General features: G+C 36.8%; 3 protein-coding genes across 4 annotated transcripts; 1 reads left to right on the top strand and 2 right to left on the bottom strand.

Annotated features, from left to right (window-relative positions):
* Positions 1-1,260: 1,260 nt before the first annotated feature.
* Positions 1,261-3,615, bottom strand: LOC140833635 (phosphoenolpyruvate carboxylase kinase 1-like). The gene is made up of 3 exons (XM_073197963.1): positions 3,087-3,615; positions 2,086-2,524; positions 1,261-1,540 (listed from the first exon to the last, which is right to left on the bottom strand). The coding sequence occupies exons 1-3, from the start codon at positions 3,429-3,431 to the stop codon at positions 1,506-1,508; spliced, it is 819 nt and encodes a 272-aa protein (XP_073054064.1). The 5' UTR covers positions 3,432-3,615; the 3' UTR covers positions 1,261-1,505.
* A 1,629-nt stretch (positions 3,616-5,244) lies between these two features.
* On the bottom strand, positions 5,245-7,634 carry LOC140835187 (malate dehydrogenase-like). The gene is made up of 7 exons (XM_073200624.1): positions 7,500-7,634; positions 6,837-6,995; positions 6,549-6,724; positions 6,131-6,408; positions 5,886-6,021; positions 5,647-5,758; positions 5,245-5,549 (listed from the first exon to the last, which is right to left on the bottom strand). The coding sequence occupies exons 1-7, from the start codon at positions 7,540-7,542 to the stop codon at positions 5,455-5,457; spliced, it is 999 nt and encodes a 332-aa protein (XP_073056725.1). The 5' UTR covers positions 7,543-7,634; the 3' UTR covers positions 5,245-5,454.
* Positions 7,635-9,918: 2,284 nt separating this feature from the next.
* Positions 9,919-14,409, top strand: LOC140835188 (putative E3 ubiquitin-protein ligase XBAT35). 2 transcript variants are annotated; one of them, XR_012118857.1, is made up of 10 exons: positions 9,919-10,190; positions 10,808-10,922; positions 11,463-11,543; positions 11,627-11,715; positions 11,827-11,918; positions 12,192-12,273; positions 12,523-12,625; positions 12,961-13,046; positions 13,225-14,030; positions 14,155-14,409. XR_012118857.1 is itself a non-coding variant. In XM_073200625.1 (10 exons), exons 1-9 carry the CDS (start codon positions 10,089-10,091, stop codon positions 13,861-13,863), a joined length of 1,389 nt encoding a protein of 462 aa, XP_073056726.1. In that variant the 5' UTR covers positions 9,919-10,088; the 3' UTR covers positions 13,864-13,888; positions 14,155-14,409. The 2 variants fall into 2 exon arrangements, 1 of the variants encoding a protein (XP_073056726.1); XM_073200625.1 differs by having other exon boundaries at positions 13,225-13,888.
* The last annotated feature ends 942 nt before the right edge of the window (positions 14,410-15,351 follow it).

Genomic DNA, 15,351 nt, shown 5'->3' with positions numbered 1-15,351 from the left:
TCTAGCATATATAAAAATAAATGACGTCGAAATCCTTTGTACATAATTATGCGCTAATTGTGCTCGAGTAACAATTTTGATATATGGAACGAAATGAAGGATATTCTTTAATCATCGAATAAATTTTTAGACACAGATTAAATTGTCTTCTTTTATATTATATCATACAAATTCCAACTAAAGAAATACAAACCAAATTTTTTCTTTCCCGAAAAATCTCCCGGCTTTCTTCAGCTCTTTTCGGGGTTAATATATACATCTGCCAAATAAGCTAAATTATTTTTATATTGATATCTGAAGTCAATCCCTATACAATGTGCCCTCAACAAGAACATTGAATCAAATTTCCCACAAGTTTTTATACTGTTTGTTGTGTAATATATATTGTATCTCTGTTGTGAGACATGATTACGAATATTTATTCATGAGACGGGTAAACTATATGTTAATTGTCTCACATTGGTTGGATAAATAACCTTTGAGTGGTATATATGGGATTTGGACAATCCTCCCTCCTTGAGCTAGCTTTTGGGGTTGAGTTAGGTCCAAGTTCCAATCTTAACATGGTATCAGAGCCCGGGTTTCACCGTTATGTGTTGGACTGCCTATAATTAGGCCACTCGTTCTACCCATAATTGGGTCATTTGTAAACTCCACGCTCCAGATGTTCATTCCTGAGCGTGAGAGGGGTGTGTTAATTTTCCCACATCGATTGGATAAATAACCTTTGAGTGATATATATGGGATTGGACAATCCTCCTCCCTTGAGCTAGCTTTTGGGGTTGAGTTAGGTACAAGTTCCAATCTTAACACTATACACATATTTACAATAATAAATAATATTTTTGATATAAAAAAATAACTGAAATAGAAGATTCGTATCACAAAATTAACTTGTGATATGATCGCACAAAAAAATTTGCGTAAAAGTTATTGGAATCAGTTGTTAAGCTTGATGGACTTTCTTTTCTACATATTCATTTTGTCGTTGATATATATATCAACAATAATTTTACTTAATTTCATCAATGCATATTCATCCCCCGCACATTAATTTTAAAATAACTTGGTATTTATTAGATTTTGAATTTTACAATTAAAGAGATTTGACAATCATGAATTAATTATAATCGAATTCTTTCTTGAATACGGAGGATATCTCAAAAAGATAAAACTTTCCATGTTAAAATTAATTCGACTAATTAAATAACCATTTATTATCTAAGTGCATTATAATGAATGATCGAAACTGCAATATTTTGGAAACTAACATAACTCGATAGAAAGAGAGAGACAAAATGGATTCACAGCAAGTGTAGTATATATATCACGAGGTTACTCGTGCAAAAATTTGTGCTCTACTCCTCGAGCAAAGAGTAAAACTATCTACGTCTATTAACAAAGGCTCCTACAATTTAGAGCTATATATATATAATATATTATAGGCTTGTCTGATATTTGGAAGACTTGAAAGCATCTTCTCATGTTAGATAGCAGCACTCTGTTCAGGAGACTCTGCTGCTTGTCATCCATGGATGTGCTGCAAAAGATTTGTCAAGTTACTCAATTTTCTGAAGCTAATTAAAATATGCAAAAAAAAAAATCGACAAGACTTCGAAAAAAGCAAAGTTTTGGCGTATCCAATCTTCAGCAGTGGATATAAGACAAACAATCAAGTTTAACAAGCTCTTGAAATGATTAGTAGAGAAGGGGCCTAGTGGATCAAGAGGGCTAGCTGAATTTTGTTCCGTTTGGCCTAAAGGATAAATCTTAACCACAAATCACCGAATGGCTCTCCACGTTAAAGAATTTTATACAGTATAGAAGAAACAAGCGAAGAGGCGCCCCTAGCAATTTGCCTCGAAGCCTAACTGGTTTAGACTAAACTTGTGTTGTTTTAAATGCTGTTGAAGCTGAATATCCGTTGGTGCATCACCAAAATTTATAGTTAATTTCATAACTTGCTCAAATTTTCCAAACATACCGCATGCAATGAGAAATAACATTCTTCTGTGCAATTCTACAAGCTAAGAAGCCACATTGAAACACAAGTCAAGAACATACACAAAAACAAGAATCACATACCTAGCACTTGTTCAGCCGAGAACCTTCGAGACACGTCCTTACAGAGCATCCGTCTCATCAAATCTTTCACTTCACAAGAAGCTGAGCCGAAATTACTCTTAGGGTATCTCAAATTCGCCCTCAGCACAGACTCAAAGATCTCTGTCACAGAATCCCCGTAAAAGGGAGGGATCCCGGATAACATTATGTACAATATGACACCTGCACTCCATATATCGACCTTTTCATTGTACTCCCGGCCAGACACCACCTCAGGGGCGACATAGTACGGTGTCCCAACAATGCCAGACATTAGTCCCCCACTGTGGAAGTATTCAGCTGAGCCAAAGTCCGCCAGCTTGAGCTCGTTATAGCTGTTGAAGAGAATGTTTTCTGGCTTGATGTCTCGGTGGGCTACACCGCGGCTGTGGCAGTGAGATATGGCTTCCATTAGTGGTACCTGAAAAATATCAAATTGTGGTGGCCATCATAATACATTTTTCGCTCCTCGTCAAAATGATAGAATTTGAACGAGTTATGTCTAGCAAGCCAAATATAGGGATGAAATATCCAAATGCTTCGGTTTATTAATTGATTTTCTTGCACACATATTTCCCTCGGGAAACAGATATTGACCACAGAATAAGAATTTAACACAAAACTGAAAACAGAAGGAAGCAAAATAAAAGCCACGAAAACTTCTGTTCACAAGACAAGCACACATAAGTAAAATAAATAAAATCGAAGGGCAAAAGCATAATTTGAAGAGAGATCACGAAGTGTACTATTTTCATCGAATAGTCAATTAAAAGTGAAGTCATGGATAACTTATAAATTGTTGTTTCCACTTCCAGTCTAGCACCCCAAACAAACGCAAAGATCCAACCCAAGATTTGTAGAATGTTATCAAAAACTGCGAATTCTAACACTTTCTCGACTAAATAATCAAATATGTCCCCACAAAAAGAAGTATTATTGCATTCTCCCAGAATAAATCCTAGTCCTTGGAAAATAAAACCTACCATGACTCGGTGGGACTCCAGTTCAGTGAAGGCGAGTCGGGCCGTGATCCTTTGATAGAGATCCGTGGACCCGCAGTACTCCAGCACCATATGGAGAAACTCATCATCTTCGTAAACATCAAAAATCCCCAACACATTCTTATGATCGGAGACGAGGCTCGTGAGCTTGGCCTCATTGAATAAACACAGGGTATCGATGGCGTCGTTTTGGATGAGGCGCTTCTCTATGGACTTGACGGCGAAGCAATCTGCAGTATCGAGGGAGTGGCACATGAATACGGCGCCGTATCTTCCCCGACCAATCTCCTCGCCTACTCTGTAGTTTCTCTTTAGCGCTTCACTCATTGCCGCTGATTATTTTCTTCCCCTCTCGGAAAACGACGACAATGGCATGGGTGTGTATATTTATAAAGTGATGGCTGGAATTTTTGAGGTTGCGATATTCTGGTACAAGGAGACCCAATCACGAGTTGACACGTGTGCAATTTTGGAGAGAAGGATCTCTTGTTCAGGAGTTTTTTTTTAAACAAAAAATCCCAGGACGAGGGGGATCTGAACATATCTCAAACAACGATGTTTGCTTCCTTAACCGATAATTATATTTATTTAATATATCAACATATTTCGATCTTTCTCTGTTGGATAATTATTATATCCCAAATATATCCGTTATCCATATCTTCCATGATAAAAATTACAAAACTTTTTGGTTCTTCAATACAAAATATTATCACAAAATTCATATGATATTGTTTCTTGTGTTAATTTTGTAAAGAAAAATATTGAACTCAACTAAACGCATTAAAAATATTATTTTTTATGTCACGATTATTATTGTTCACTTGAATTATAAATAGAATCGGCATCCATTCAAAATTAATTTCGCTGATGTTAATTAATGAACAATATATGGTGAGTTATGTAAATAAGATAAATTTTATCTATTACATTACAATTATATATTAACACCCCGTTTGGTTCGAGGGATTAGGAGTGATAGACTAATTTATCCGGCCCAATCAAGTGTTTGGTTCAATTTTAAATAAACCTACCTTATCCCTCCTAGGTATGATTAGGTTATATTAGGTAGGTTAAAATAATATCTCCTCACCCCTAGGATTATTTATCCCACTCTTAATACCTCCTATTTTTCCGATTTTACCCTTCTCCTAAATTCAAACTCACCACCATTTCCCGCCACCGACCGCCGCCTCCACGACCGTCGCCGGCCAACCACAGACGGACCGACCGCGGCGAGGTTAGCGACGGTTTGTCAAAAAACCGTCGCTATTAGCGACGGTTTGTATAGAAAGGTTTGTCAAAACACCGTCGCTATTAGCGACGGTTTGTTTAGAAAACGTCGCAATTAGCGACGGTGTGTTTAAAAAACGTCGCTAAATGTCTAATTTTTAGTAATTAAAATAATTCAAAACAAGATCGGCGACGGTTTCTCAAAAACCGTCGCTATGAGCGACGATTTTTGAGAATCCGTCGATAAGTTTCCGGCCGTCTCACCTGCTGACCTTTTCCGGTCGACCATTTCCGCCGGCCGCCACTGTCGCCGTCGCGAAGAGGAAGGGCAATTTCGTCTTTTCATCAAAAAATTCAAAATTATCCTACACTTAAAAATCTTACCAAACATAATATTATCTTACATCATATATTACAATCCTATCACAATCATTTTCTTTATCTTCCAACCAAACGCAACCTAAACGTAAAGCTAATATAAATAGATGGTAGAAACTCTCTTCTCAAAGCTTTGAGTATGTTGTCAGCTGACAGCTGCCTCAAGATCCCACAAAGCAATCCAACTATATTTTACAGTTGGATTCTATTACTATCAGATACGTACGTCACGCTCAGTTTGTAAACTACCAAATATACCCTTAGTCTTTTGAGAATATAACGAAGCTGACGCATCTCCATTTTTTGCCTGGATAACACGTGGCCCAAACAAAACAAGTAGAAGGACCAAATTTTACGTTTCAAAAAGGTATTTAATGCATTTTTTGATGTATTACCTTAAAACATGAATAAAAAACGATATATACCTGTCAACATCAAAAGGTAGGCTGAAAAATTAAGGTTGTGGCATTGTTTATTATTTATTACACGAGCATTCGAAACTTTATAAACTAGTTTTAATTGGACACTGTTCTAGAAGACGCCATTTCATTTCATATCAATATAGGCGAAATTCTTAAAAAAATAAAGCGCATTGGAATGAAGATGGATGGATACAGCGTCTCCATCTTTAGTCCTTTAACGATGCATTTATTTAGAAATGCTGACTGACATGCTTATATTGCCACAAAATGGAAAAATGAGTAGCACCAATTGCTAACGCTACGCAACAGGAAGGAGATTAAGAGAGGCACGAGTATGCCAAAGCTTTTTCCTCGCTCAGCTCTTGAGCAGTCGAATCCAGTTTCTTTCTCGAAAATGCATCGATGGCAAGTCCTGTAACAGGGTCAACTCAATTACCACCCGAAACTAAAATCATGCCATGCATGCATCTGAGTACCTTATTTTAACGTTGTTTCATATATAGTCTCACCTTGAACGATACTCCATTCACCATTTTTGCAAGTAACTGGGAATGAATAGATGAGCCCTGCTGGGACGTTATACGAGCCATCAGAGTATACACCCATAGACACCCAAGTACCCTGGAATCGTGTGACATTATATATCAAAAGAACACGAAACAAAACCCAATTAAACATTCATCCATCATTATAAGCAACCTTGAACAAAATGGAGACCTCAAAATAAATGGCCAAAAAAAAGGCTGACCTCCGGAGTCCCGAGGACCCAATCACGAATGTGGTCACAAGCCGAACTAGCAGCAGAAAGTGCACTAGAAAACTTTCTAGCTTTTATTATTGCTGCGCCACGCTGCTGAACAGTTGTAATGAAACCCGTCTTCAACCTAACAAATAGAAATTTAAGAAAAAATCCCCAAGGTAAAAATAAAGTTGAATTCCAATTGTATTTGAATAATGGCTTCACAATTTCAACACCTAATGGAACTTATATACCACTCAACATCAGCAACAAGAGTACGGACGGGCTTCTCGCCAGCTGCTGTTTTGACAGATGCATGGTTGACATCAGGATACTGTGTTGAGGAGTGATTTCCCCAGATAATGACATTCTTAACATCAGACACTTGGACATTCAATCTCTCGGAAACCTGTCCGAGAGCACGGTTATGGTCTAATCTAGTAAAGCAAGTAATGTTCTTCTCCGGGATAGACGGTGCAAATTCCTTTAGAATCAATGCATTGGTATTGGCAGGATTGGCAACAACCAAAACCTGGAATGATAGCCACAAATACTTACGATCAATCTTTTTCCTCAGAAAATATGCGTCCGACAAAGATATATTTTGAGGTGACAAATTAAGGTCTCGATATACCCAATCAACTTGAAATAACGATGTTCTAGAAAAATCACCTTGCAGTTAGCGGCAGCATGCTTCTCAAGAGCGGATGCTTGGGCCTTATAGATGGAGACATTTTTCGACATAACATCTTTCCTCTCCATACCCTCTTTCCTAGGGAATCCGCCAACCATTACTGCAACACTGACACCGGTGCAAGCTTCAACAACATCAGTTGTAGCAACAACGCCTGATTCAAAACAATGGATAGGTATGAAAGAAGGTCTATTTTTATCTCATGTGTATACCATAAGTCAAAAGAATAAAACCGTAACCTTGACAAAGGAAGCAAAAGAACCAACCTTTCAAAAGGGGGAATGCAGCATCCACCAATTCCATCTTAACTCCATTAAGTGCCTCAGCGGCAGGTGGAATATCCAACATGTGGAGAATAACAGGCTGGTCAGGACCTAACATAACACCCCTGGCAATCATAGGAACCAAGGCATATCCAATTTGCCCTGTAAAAACAGGCAAAGACTCTCCCCATAATTAATACCCAATCATAATCAAGAATATATATATATATATATATATATATATAGATCAAGGTTGTCCATGGGGGTGTGATCCAGTCCGTGAATTTGAATTTGAAAGAAAAAGATGAAGCATTTATGATAAAATGAACAAATGAGATTCAGATAAAAAAAAACCGAGTAATGGCTCAAATCAATTAGAACACTTATAATTATTGAATACGTGTTAAAAAAAAACAATAAAGATAACTTTTTTCGCATGATCCTCAAGGAATTCAAATGTGTGCGTATTTTTTCTAATAAATTGATCTAGCCACAAAGCACTTTAAATGATCAAGAGAAAACTTTTTCATCAGACACTGCTATAAAAAAAACATTGGTAGAAACGAGAAGAAAACGATCAGTAAAAGAAATATTGATCAATAAATGATAAACAAAAAAAGGGATCAAATTAAAAGGATAGACATGATGCATCGCGTGAAGTTGTACCTGCGGCGCCGGTGACGAGAACACGAACTGGTTCCTTCGCCATAGGTGATTGCGAGATCAGAAAGCGATTAAACCAAATGAAAGGTATTGAATTGCGAGGGGGGCAGAAGGAAGACAGTTTTCACTAGAAAACAGTCCCATTTTATAAAGAGTAAAAAAAAGTTATATTGTTTGACATTCCAAAGCATAACAATAACTAGTCATGGTTTTTTTTTTAAATATTATTGACGTCATTATGGCATGCTTAATGACTTCCCTGTATATTTAGCTCATTTAGTCGCCGTCTAAAGAGGTGTGGTCTTTATTTTTATAAACGATTGAATGAGTTCTGACGATCAGAACAGTTAATTAAAAATACAAATACGACATCATTTGACGCAAGGAGTCGGCAAACAAAAATCTTGGGGTCGAACGTGCTTTAAGATGCAACCATTTTGTTATTTTACTAGCAAAAATGCATGATGAATGATCATGATATAAGGTAACAAATGATAATAGTAATAATATTTTTTGAATTTCGTGTTTAATTTTCTATGATAATTATTTATAGGTTTTTTTTCCTAATTTTGTTTGTAGATTGAAACATATTTCAATGATGTTTGTGGATACTACTTATTTCTATTATTTTAATTTTAGTATAATATTTTTTAAAAGTAATCTTGTCAGTTTTTACACAAATATTAGGACATACCAAGGGATTTTTTTTAAATCCAAATTTTTACTCAAAATTCTACGAGTATTGAAAATCTCAAACTCACAATCCTTCAACATGAAATAAAATTTTGATGCTAATTTATATTTATATTTGTATTTTAAATTATCTTTAATATCCTTCACATAAAGTTTATGTTAGCCATTTTTTTAATATATATACACACACAAAATGACTAGTTATAAAATTCGATCATAATTTAATTTTTTTCTATTAAGTTTTTATGAGAGAGTTTCGTAGATTTATATATTGAAATAAATATGATACCTCAAGGGATAGGCTTGGTCCACTCTCAAAAGCCCAATAAGGTAAAACACACAAAGTTATTCAGAAAGTCCCGAAGGTCATCTTTATGACAGAGCTCGTCAAGAGGTCACATCATTCCAACGAAACTGGTGGGAGCTCATCTCGTCACGATTATGTCAGGCTTATATAAGGTTCACCCGAACTCAGCTCAACCGAATCTTTACATTATTATTTACCAAGTGTTGGGCCGAGCTCTCTCAGTATGATCTCTTCGCATTATTATTAATTAAGTGTTGGGCCGAGCTGCCAGAGCCCGGCCGACCTCTTTCAGTATGATCTCATCGGGTTATATTTCATTAAGTGTTGGGTCGAGCTCCCAAAGCCCGATCGACCTCTCTCAGTATGACCTCCTCGAGTTATTATTCATTAAGTTTTCAGCTCCTTGTATTATTATTCATTGAGTATTGGGCCGAGCTCCCAGAGACCAGCCGACCTATCTCAGTATGACCTCCTCGAGTTATTATCCATTAAGTGTTTGGTCGAGCTCCCAGAGCCCGACCGACCTCTCTCAGTATGACTTCGCCGGATTATTATTTAATGTTTGGTCGGGCTCTTGACCTATTTCAGGACATCCCATGGGCCATCGAGAGCTCGAACCACCACGAGCTTCTGGTCTACGATGTCAGCTCGACTTGAAAGGAGGGACTAATGATACACCGGGGATAAGCTCGGCCCACTCTCGAAAGCCCAAAAAAGTATTCAGAAAGTTTCGGAAGGTCATCTTCATGACAGAGTTCATCAGAAGGTCATCTCATTCACACGAAGCTGGTGGGAGGTGATCCGGGAAGTCATCTAGGCCGACCTCCCAAACGCCCGTAATCTCGTCAATCAGAAAGAGGTGGCCGACCTCCCATCGCGAACCGAGCCAACCTCCCAGATTATGGTAACGTGTTGGTTGGAAATGTCTCGGTCGAGCTCCCACAAGGTCCAGACTGTAGACTGGCTCCTGCCTAAGAGAGCTTCTACTCAGACATAACGGGTAGCCCAAAAATGTTAATCTAATCTTGTCCGAGATTATGAGAATTTAGACCTGTCAAATGAGAACTTTATTCTTCTCCTATAAATACCATGTTACATTCATTATTTATTCATTTATATAGTCTCTTACTCTACACACTCAATATTCTTTCTATTTTCTATTATCTGATTTGAACGTCAGAGAAGCTATGTCGGAACAATTTTTCGGCCCCTTCTAACATTTTTGTCTGTGCTTCCAGATTTCGAAATTCCGATCCTAGCTCTCCAAATGAGCCTCTCGGTTATCATCTCAGACTTCAGTAACATCAAAATTGATTAGTTTTATATATAAAATAAAAATTCGAAGTTATTTTTTGCCACAAATATTTGAACTAATTTTTTCATGAATAAAAGACAGTTGGTAAAAGCATTCCTGATTAAGCAATCCCATTATTTAGATTTTAGAAGGCCACAAGGTTCCATTTCTCAGACGGAGCCAAGCATCTCACAAAAATTTCTTTTTGTGCTCCGCTTAGCTGCCCCGAAAATCTGGTTGAAATTGGGGAATATCCATTCTATTTTTTTCCCTTTTTCAAAAATTTGATCTTTAAATAATGGGGCAACAGCAATCGAAAGATGAGTTGTTGTATAGGCAAGTGAGTTATGGAAATATTGAAGGCATCAAATCTCTTCGAACCGAAGGAGCTGGCCTGGAGGTATGTACCACTTAATTTTTTTTATTCTGAATTCGTTTGATTAGCGTTATTGATGCTTCTGTTGTTAAAGTTTCAATTTTCAGGTGCTGCCCATATCAATTATGGAAAATATATGGATTAAAACATAATCTCTGCTTCTTTTATGTACACGGGCTTCCTAATTTTATGTATAATTAACACTTTTGAATTTTACAACTTTATTCACTTCTTAAATTACTCGTCGGTGCCAGATAATTTGTGCGTACGCTGGGAATTATCCTGTGATTTCGGTGTTGAATTCGTTTTTAAATCATATGCATGTCTGAATTATCCTGTTGAACTCTGTGCGTACACATGGTTGCTCATGTGTTTTATGATTAATCATATGCATGTCAGAATTTTTTTTGGTGCAAACTAGCGATATGATTGTATTAATGTTTGTGTCAAGCACGCAAAGATTCTTGAACTAATATGTATCTCATTGTATTGTTCTCGAAGAACGCTGAGCCATAAATTGATTCGCATATCTACCGTGGCTGGTGATTGCATAGCACAATCTTTTAATTGCCGGTGTTAAAATGTTTTGAAGCTTTGGGTTCTTGTCATATGGGCTAAAATGGTGGTTTGGCCTGTTACAGTGGATTGATAGTGAAGGGAAGACTCCACTTGTTGTGGCTTGCATGAATCCAGAGCTTTACAATGTAGCAAAAACTTTGATTGAACTGGGTGCAAATGTAAATGCTTATCGCCCAGGTAAAAGAAAAAACTTGTTTTTTGTTATTTTAATTTGCCAAACATTTAGTTCATTTGGTATTTTCCTCTTATTAATGCACTGCTCCTTTGAGTTGACTGCCAGAAGGTGCGGTGGTATATAGATAAAGAGAAATACCTTTCGTTAGGCAGTTCTAATATAGTGACTTTAGTTGCTTACTTGTTACCAAGAAATGATTGTATTTGTATGTAAGTCAGCTATGTGTTTGCTCATTGGATATATATTTTCTGATGGAGTGAAACTGGATATGAACACTTATGTTGAAGTGACTCATGATCACATACCACTTGTTCTCCCTTCTTATAGGTGTTTATTATATACCATTGAGATGCCGAGTTAATATGTGCTTTCTAGATGCATCTGATATGCATTTCAGTCTCAACGAATATTGTTTTGTGTCTGGCTTTGCTACACTCTTTCTCATTTGATGCGTGTCTTGTGAAATCTTATGGTTTTGCGAGCACTTGGTGTAGCGTTGTTGTTTTGTGTTATTTCTTATGCTAAGTTGCTTTTCTTTGAAGGCCGTCATGCAGGAACTCCATTACATCATGCTGCAAAAAGGGGCCTGGAACACACCGTGAAGTTGCTTCTTTCACACGGAGGTTTGTGTACCCTTTCACCATGCGGACACTTTGTTTAAATTTAATACCTTGTTTGTTTGATTAGATGTTGCCTGAAACTTCAGCAAATGCACTTCTAATTAATGATGACTGTCAAACACCACTTGATGTTGCAAGAGCCAAAGGGTATAGCAATGTCGTACGAACAATCGAGGTATATCTACCCACTGATCATTGGTTTAGTGCATTGTTTTTGCTACGTTTGGTTTTATGTATAGTATGAACTATTTATACTAGTTCTACTTTTTCCTGTTTTGCTGTGTAGGGGCATGTTTGCTTATTCTCTGGTTGGCTGCGAGAGCTTTATGGACCTGGCATTCTGGAACGGTTTGCACCTCAGTTGCTTTCAAGAAAAGTGTGGGTAGAATGTCATTATCAATGTTATTTTTTGCTGTTTACTTTGAATGTTTCTTGCGGTAAATATGTTTCACAATTCCGTATCTTATTAGCTAAAGGGTTCTGTTTAAAGCTAGTTAAACTAGTAAGTAGCAACCATATATTGTTCCCTCATTTTTACGTTTTAGAGTTAGGAAAAGTACTGGATTTTTCTTATCTATTTTTGAAACTTGGTTTGTCTAGTGTACTTCACTTGATGCAAGAACCGTGATGCTTTCCTCTTATCTTTTGCAGGTGGGTGGTTATTTTACCTTGTGGTTCCCGTAATCTTAGAAAGCCTCTCAAGTTGGAGCTTGCCATATATGCTACTAATCAGGTGCCTTTATGTCTTTTGCTTTTCCAAGCGAACATTATTTTTTTACTACCTTTCTTTGGGTTTGGGCATTTTCTGATCTCTCGCTTTACATGTATCAACCGTGGATATGATATACTTGCCATCAGACTGGTTATGATGTATTTTTCTGTTTTAGATGCCTTCTGAAAATCAAAATCTCTTTTCGTATAAGGAAGCAGACTTTTGAGAGTCTCTGAGTTTGACTCATGTAACTGCCACAATGTTGATCAGGATGCCCAAACAAGGACAATTTTTCCACTCTGGAAGGCCAATCTGGACGAACCAAATTTCAACCTGCCAGATCCAGCAGCAATAATATCTGATCTATCAAAAAGTCAGTTCTCAAGTTCATTCTTAGGATCGTGATATTTTCACGTTAAGTAAATTGAATCAAATTGATACATTCATGTTTTACAGTTCTTATTTAATTGAAAATCCATTAAATGAAGTCGAACCAAGCAACTTTCCACATTCAAGTTGCTATTGGCTGTTTATTCACTTTCTGCTAGAATATGCTTCACACTATACTTCATTATTCTTGATAACTTAAGAATGTACACAAAGAGAAGCAATGATTGTTATCGACGTGTTAATTGTGCTTGACATGTAAATAAGACTAAATAAAATTATTTTGACTGTGTAAGTCATTTGTGTTTTCTTGTTCCGTAGGTACACGAATTAAACTGGCACCTGCTCTAGAAAGTGAGAAACAACAATTGCAGCGTTTTTGTAACGCATGCAAAGGAATTCCACAGGTGGAACACACAACCTTTACTTCATAATTTTTCTGTAACATTTGCTCTCATGCTTTAGAACAAGTGACTCGATACATGTCAGCAAATGACTTAATTTATTTTTATTATTTATTAGTTTGGGGGCTTCTTAGCATTCAAGATAGCAAATTGTTTTAATCGTTTGCTGGCTTGAAATCAGGTGATGCATACATCATTTCCTTTCAACAATCCCATCCTTAATGCCCCGGCAACCGCCCCAGCAACTTCAGAAGATGAAGAAATTGCTATGGCAATTAATGCCTCCCTTCAGTCTGCTACGATTGAAAGTCAGCCACATATAGCATCTTACACACCATCTCAACCAGATGCTTCAACAAGTTCGATCAATCCCATGAACACCTCCAACCATCAAGAAAACCACTATGATGGGGCATCTTCTAGCCACGATACTACCGGAAGCAAACTTGAGGTTTCTACGGTTACACCGGCCCTCGAAAATCCTCCTCCAGTCTCTGTCCCGTCGGCTCCACATGCTGATGAATCTGTAGATGCTGGCCCGATTCACTATCCCTCAATTGATTCAATCGACACAAGCCCTGTCGATTTATCTCCACCATCTGGGCATTCCATTTCTGTTAGTACAGGTGAAATGTATGAAAATGGTGTGGTTTCTTCATCTTGTACAATATGCCTAGACGCTCCACTGGAGGGAGCTTGTGTCCCGTGTGGGCACATGGCTGGGTGCATGTCTTGTTTGATTGAAATTAAGGCCAAGAAATGGGGCTGCCCTGTATGTCGTTCCAAGATCGATCAGGTTATACGTATATATGCTGTTTAGATGGCATATGGATAAGATGTTACTGGTGAGTTTCATTGCTCTTGTTTTGAAGGAAATTCTATATTGAACTCGGATCAACTGGATTAGTCATTTTCCATCTCACACCTTTGCATCCTTAATGTTCCATAAAAGAAAAAATATACAACGGAATGATTCAACGGTGTCAGGTGGACCATGAAGCTTCGGTCTTTCATGATAACTTTCAAAACCTTTTATTTTCCCTGCAGATTTTAATTACCTTAGCTTTAAGAGACGGATGATCAACTGTAACATGCTGTTTCTCTTTTGCAGCCAAAGATGCATGACAGCTCGGCTCTGGCAGCGTAACTTAAAAGATTGAATTCATGTTTACATAATCAGTTGGTCATTTACGATGAACAATGCAAGCTTTTTATAAGTGATCTATGCATCAATATTGTGATTATGCCATAAGAATTTGAAATCCAGTGTATGTATGGTAACTGTGATGAAGTTTTTTTATGGTTGTGTGCTGTATAACTGATTTTTTTGTAAATTTTAATGTAACTCTGCCCCTTTTGCTTCTCATTCAGCTGAGGTGAGTGAGTGTATGTTTCCATGGATAATTTTTCTTAGATCGAAGGGAGGGTGCTATTGATGAAGTAGTTGATGGGTAAAGTTTAATATTTATGAGAGTAAAAACTGTAGATTTTTTTATATTTATATTCAAGATTGTCGCATCTTGTTCACCACTTCGAAATCAGATTTCTTTTAATATTATTATAGTGTCATTTCTGCCAATTCAAAATTATTTTTCATTTACAGATTCCATGAACGTACATTGCGATGGAGTTGAACTTGTTTACCAGAACAAAACATGGCACCTAATCATCGACTTTGTTTAATTTGCTTGCATTATAATTCAATAATCAAGGTAAAATTCAAAAGCCTAACGTCAATGTGGAAAATTAACACCATTTTTCCAGTGACTAAAATTTACTCTTGATTTGCTCAAAAAAAAAAAAATTTTATTCTTGATTTCTGAGACTTGATTCCTCTATTTTGCACAAAGGATATAATTGTATATATGATTCTCAGTTGATGAAATGTTATGCGTTGCTTTAAAAAAATTAATGATTTACTAATTACTTGAATATAAATTTTGATATGGTACAAGCTCTAATTTATCAGCCCATTGCTAATCAGTGACACAAAAACATAAAGAGTGTTCTCAGTAAATCTGCTTTTTTTTAAAGGAGAAACAGAATGTGCACCTAAATTTGAGATTTTTTGAATGAAATTACGTAGAAATAGTGATAAAAATATTAATGACTTTTTGAATGAAATTATGTAGACAGACCACAGGGTTCAAATAAAAAGTGCACAAATGTGTTCCTGGGAACTTGAATTCATGGGAAGAACCCTTGTGTTTGAACAACACAGTTATTTGTAATTTCCTTTACTAACACCATGATTCGGTTTAATTAATGAGAACAAATTTGTTGTTTCCTTGAAGTTAGGATACATTTG

This window comes from Primulina eburnea, chromosome 6 (assembly GCF_022965805.1).
Source record: "Primulina eburnea isolate SZY01 chromosome 6, ASM2296580v1, whole genome shotgun sequence".
In the NCBI taxonomy this organism is placed as follows: domain Eukaryota; kingdom Viridiplantae; phylum Streptophyta; class Magnoliopsida; order Lamiales; family Gesneriaceae; genus Primulina; species Primulina eburnea.
Note: the sequence above shows the minus strand (reverse complement) of the source record. Positions and strands in the feature narration are given on the sequence as shown.

Excerpts from the sequence above, each read along its gene's own strand:
- LOC140833635 (XM_073197963.1), bottom strand. The coding sequence starts at position 3,431 with ATGAGTGAAGCGCTAAAGAGAAACTACAGAGTAGGCGAGGAGATTGGT. Across the intron at positions 2,525-3,086 it reads TGGAGTCCCACCGAGTCATG|GTACCACTAATGGAAGCCAT; the intron begins GTAGGTTTTATT and ends GATATTTTTCAG. Across the intron at positions 1,541-2,085 it reads CTCGGCTGAACAAGTGCTAG|CACATCCATGGATGACAAGC; the intron begins GTATGTGATTCT and ends AATCTTTTGCAG.
- LOC140835187 (XM_073200624.1), bottom strand. The coding sequence starts at position 7,542 with ATGGCGAAGGAACCAGTTCGTGTTCTCGTCACCGGCGCCGCAG. Across the intron at positions 6,996-7,499 it reads TCTCGTCACCGGCGCCGCAG|GGCAAATTGGATATGCCTTG; the intron begins GTACAACTTCAC and ends CTGTTTTTACAG. Across the intron at positions 5,759-5,885 it reads GGGTCCTCGGGACTCCGGAG|GGTACTTGGGTGTCTATGGG; the intron begins GTCAGCCTTTTT and ends ACACGATTCCAG.
- LOC140835188 (XM_073200625.1), top strand. The coding sequence starts at position 10,089 with ATGGGGCAACAGCAATCGAAAGATGAGTTGTTGTATAGGCAAGTGAGT. Across the intron at positions 11,544-11,626 it reads GTTGCTTCTTTCACACGGAG|CAAATGCACTTCTAATTAAT; the intron begins GTTTGTGTACCC and ends CTGAAACTTCAG. Across the intron at positions 12,626-12,960 it reads AATATCTGATCTATCAAAAA|GTACACGAATTAAACTGGCA; the intron begins GTCAGTTCTCAA and ends CTTGTTCCGTAG.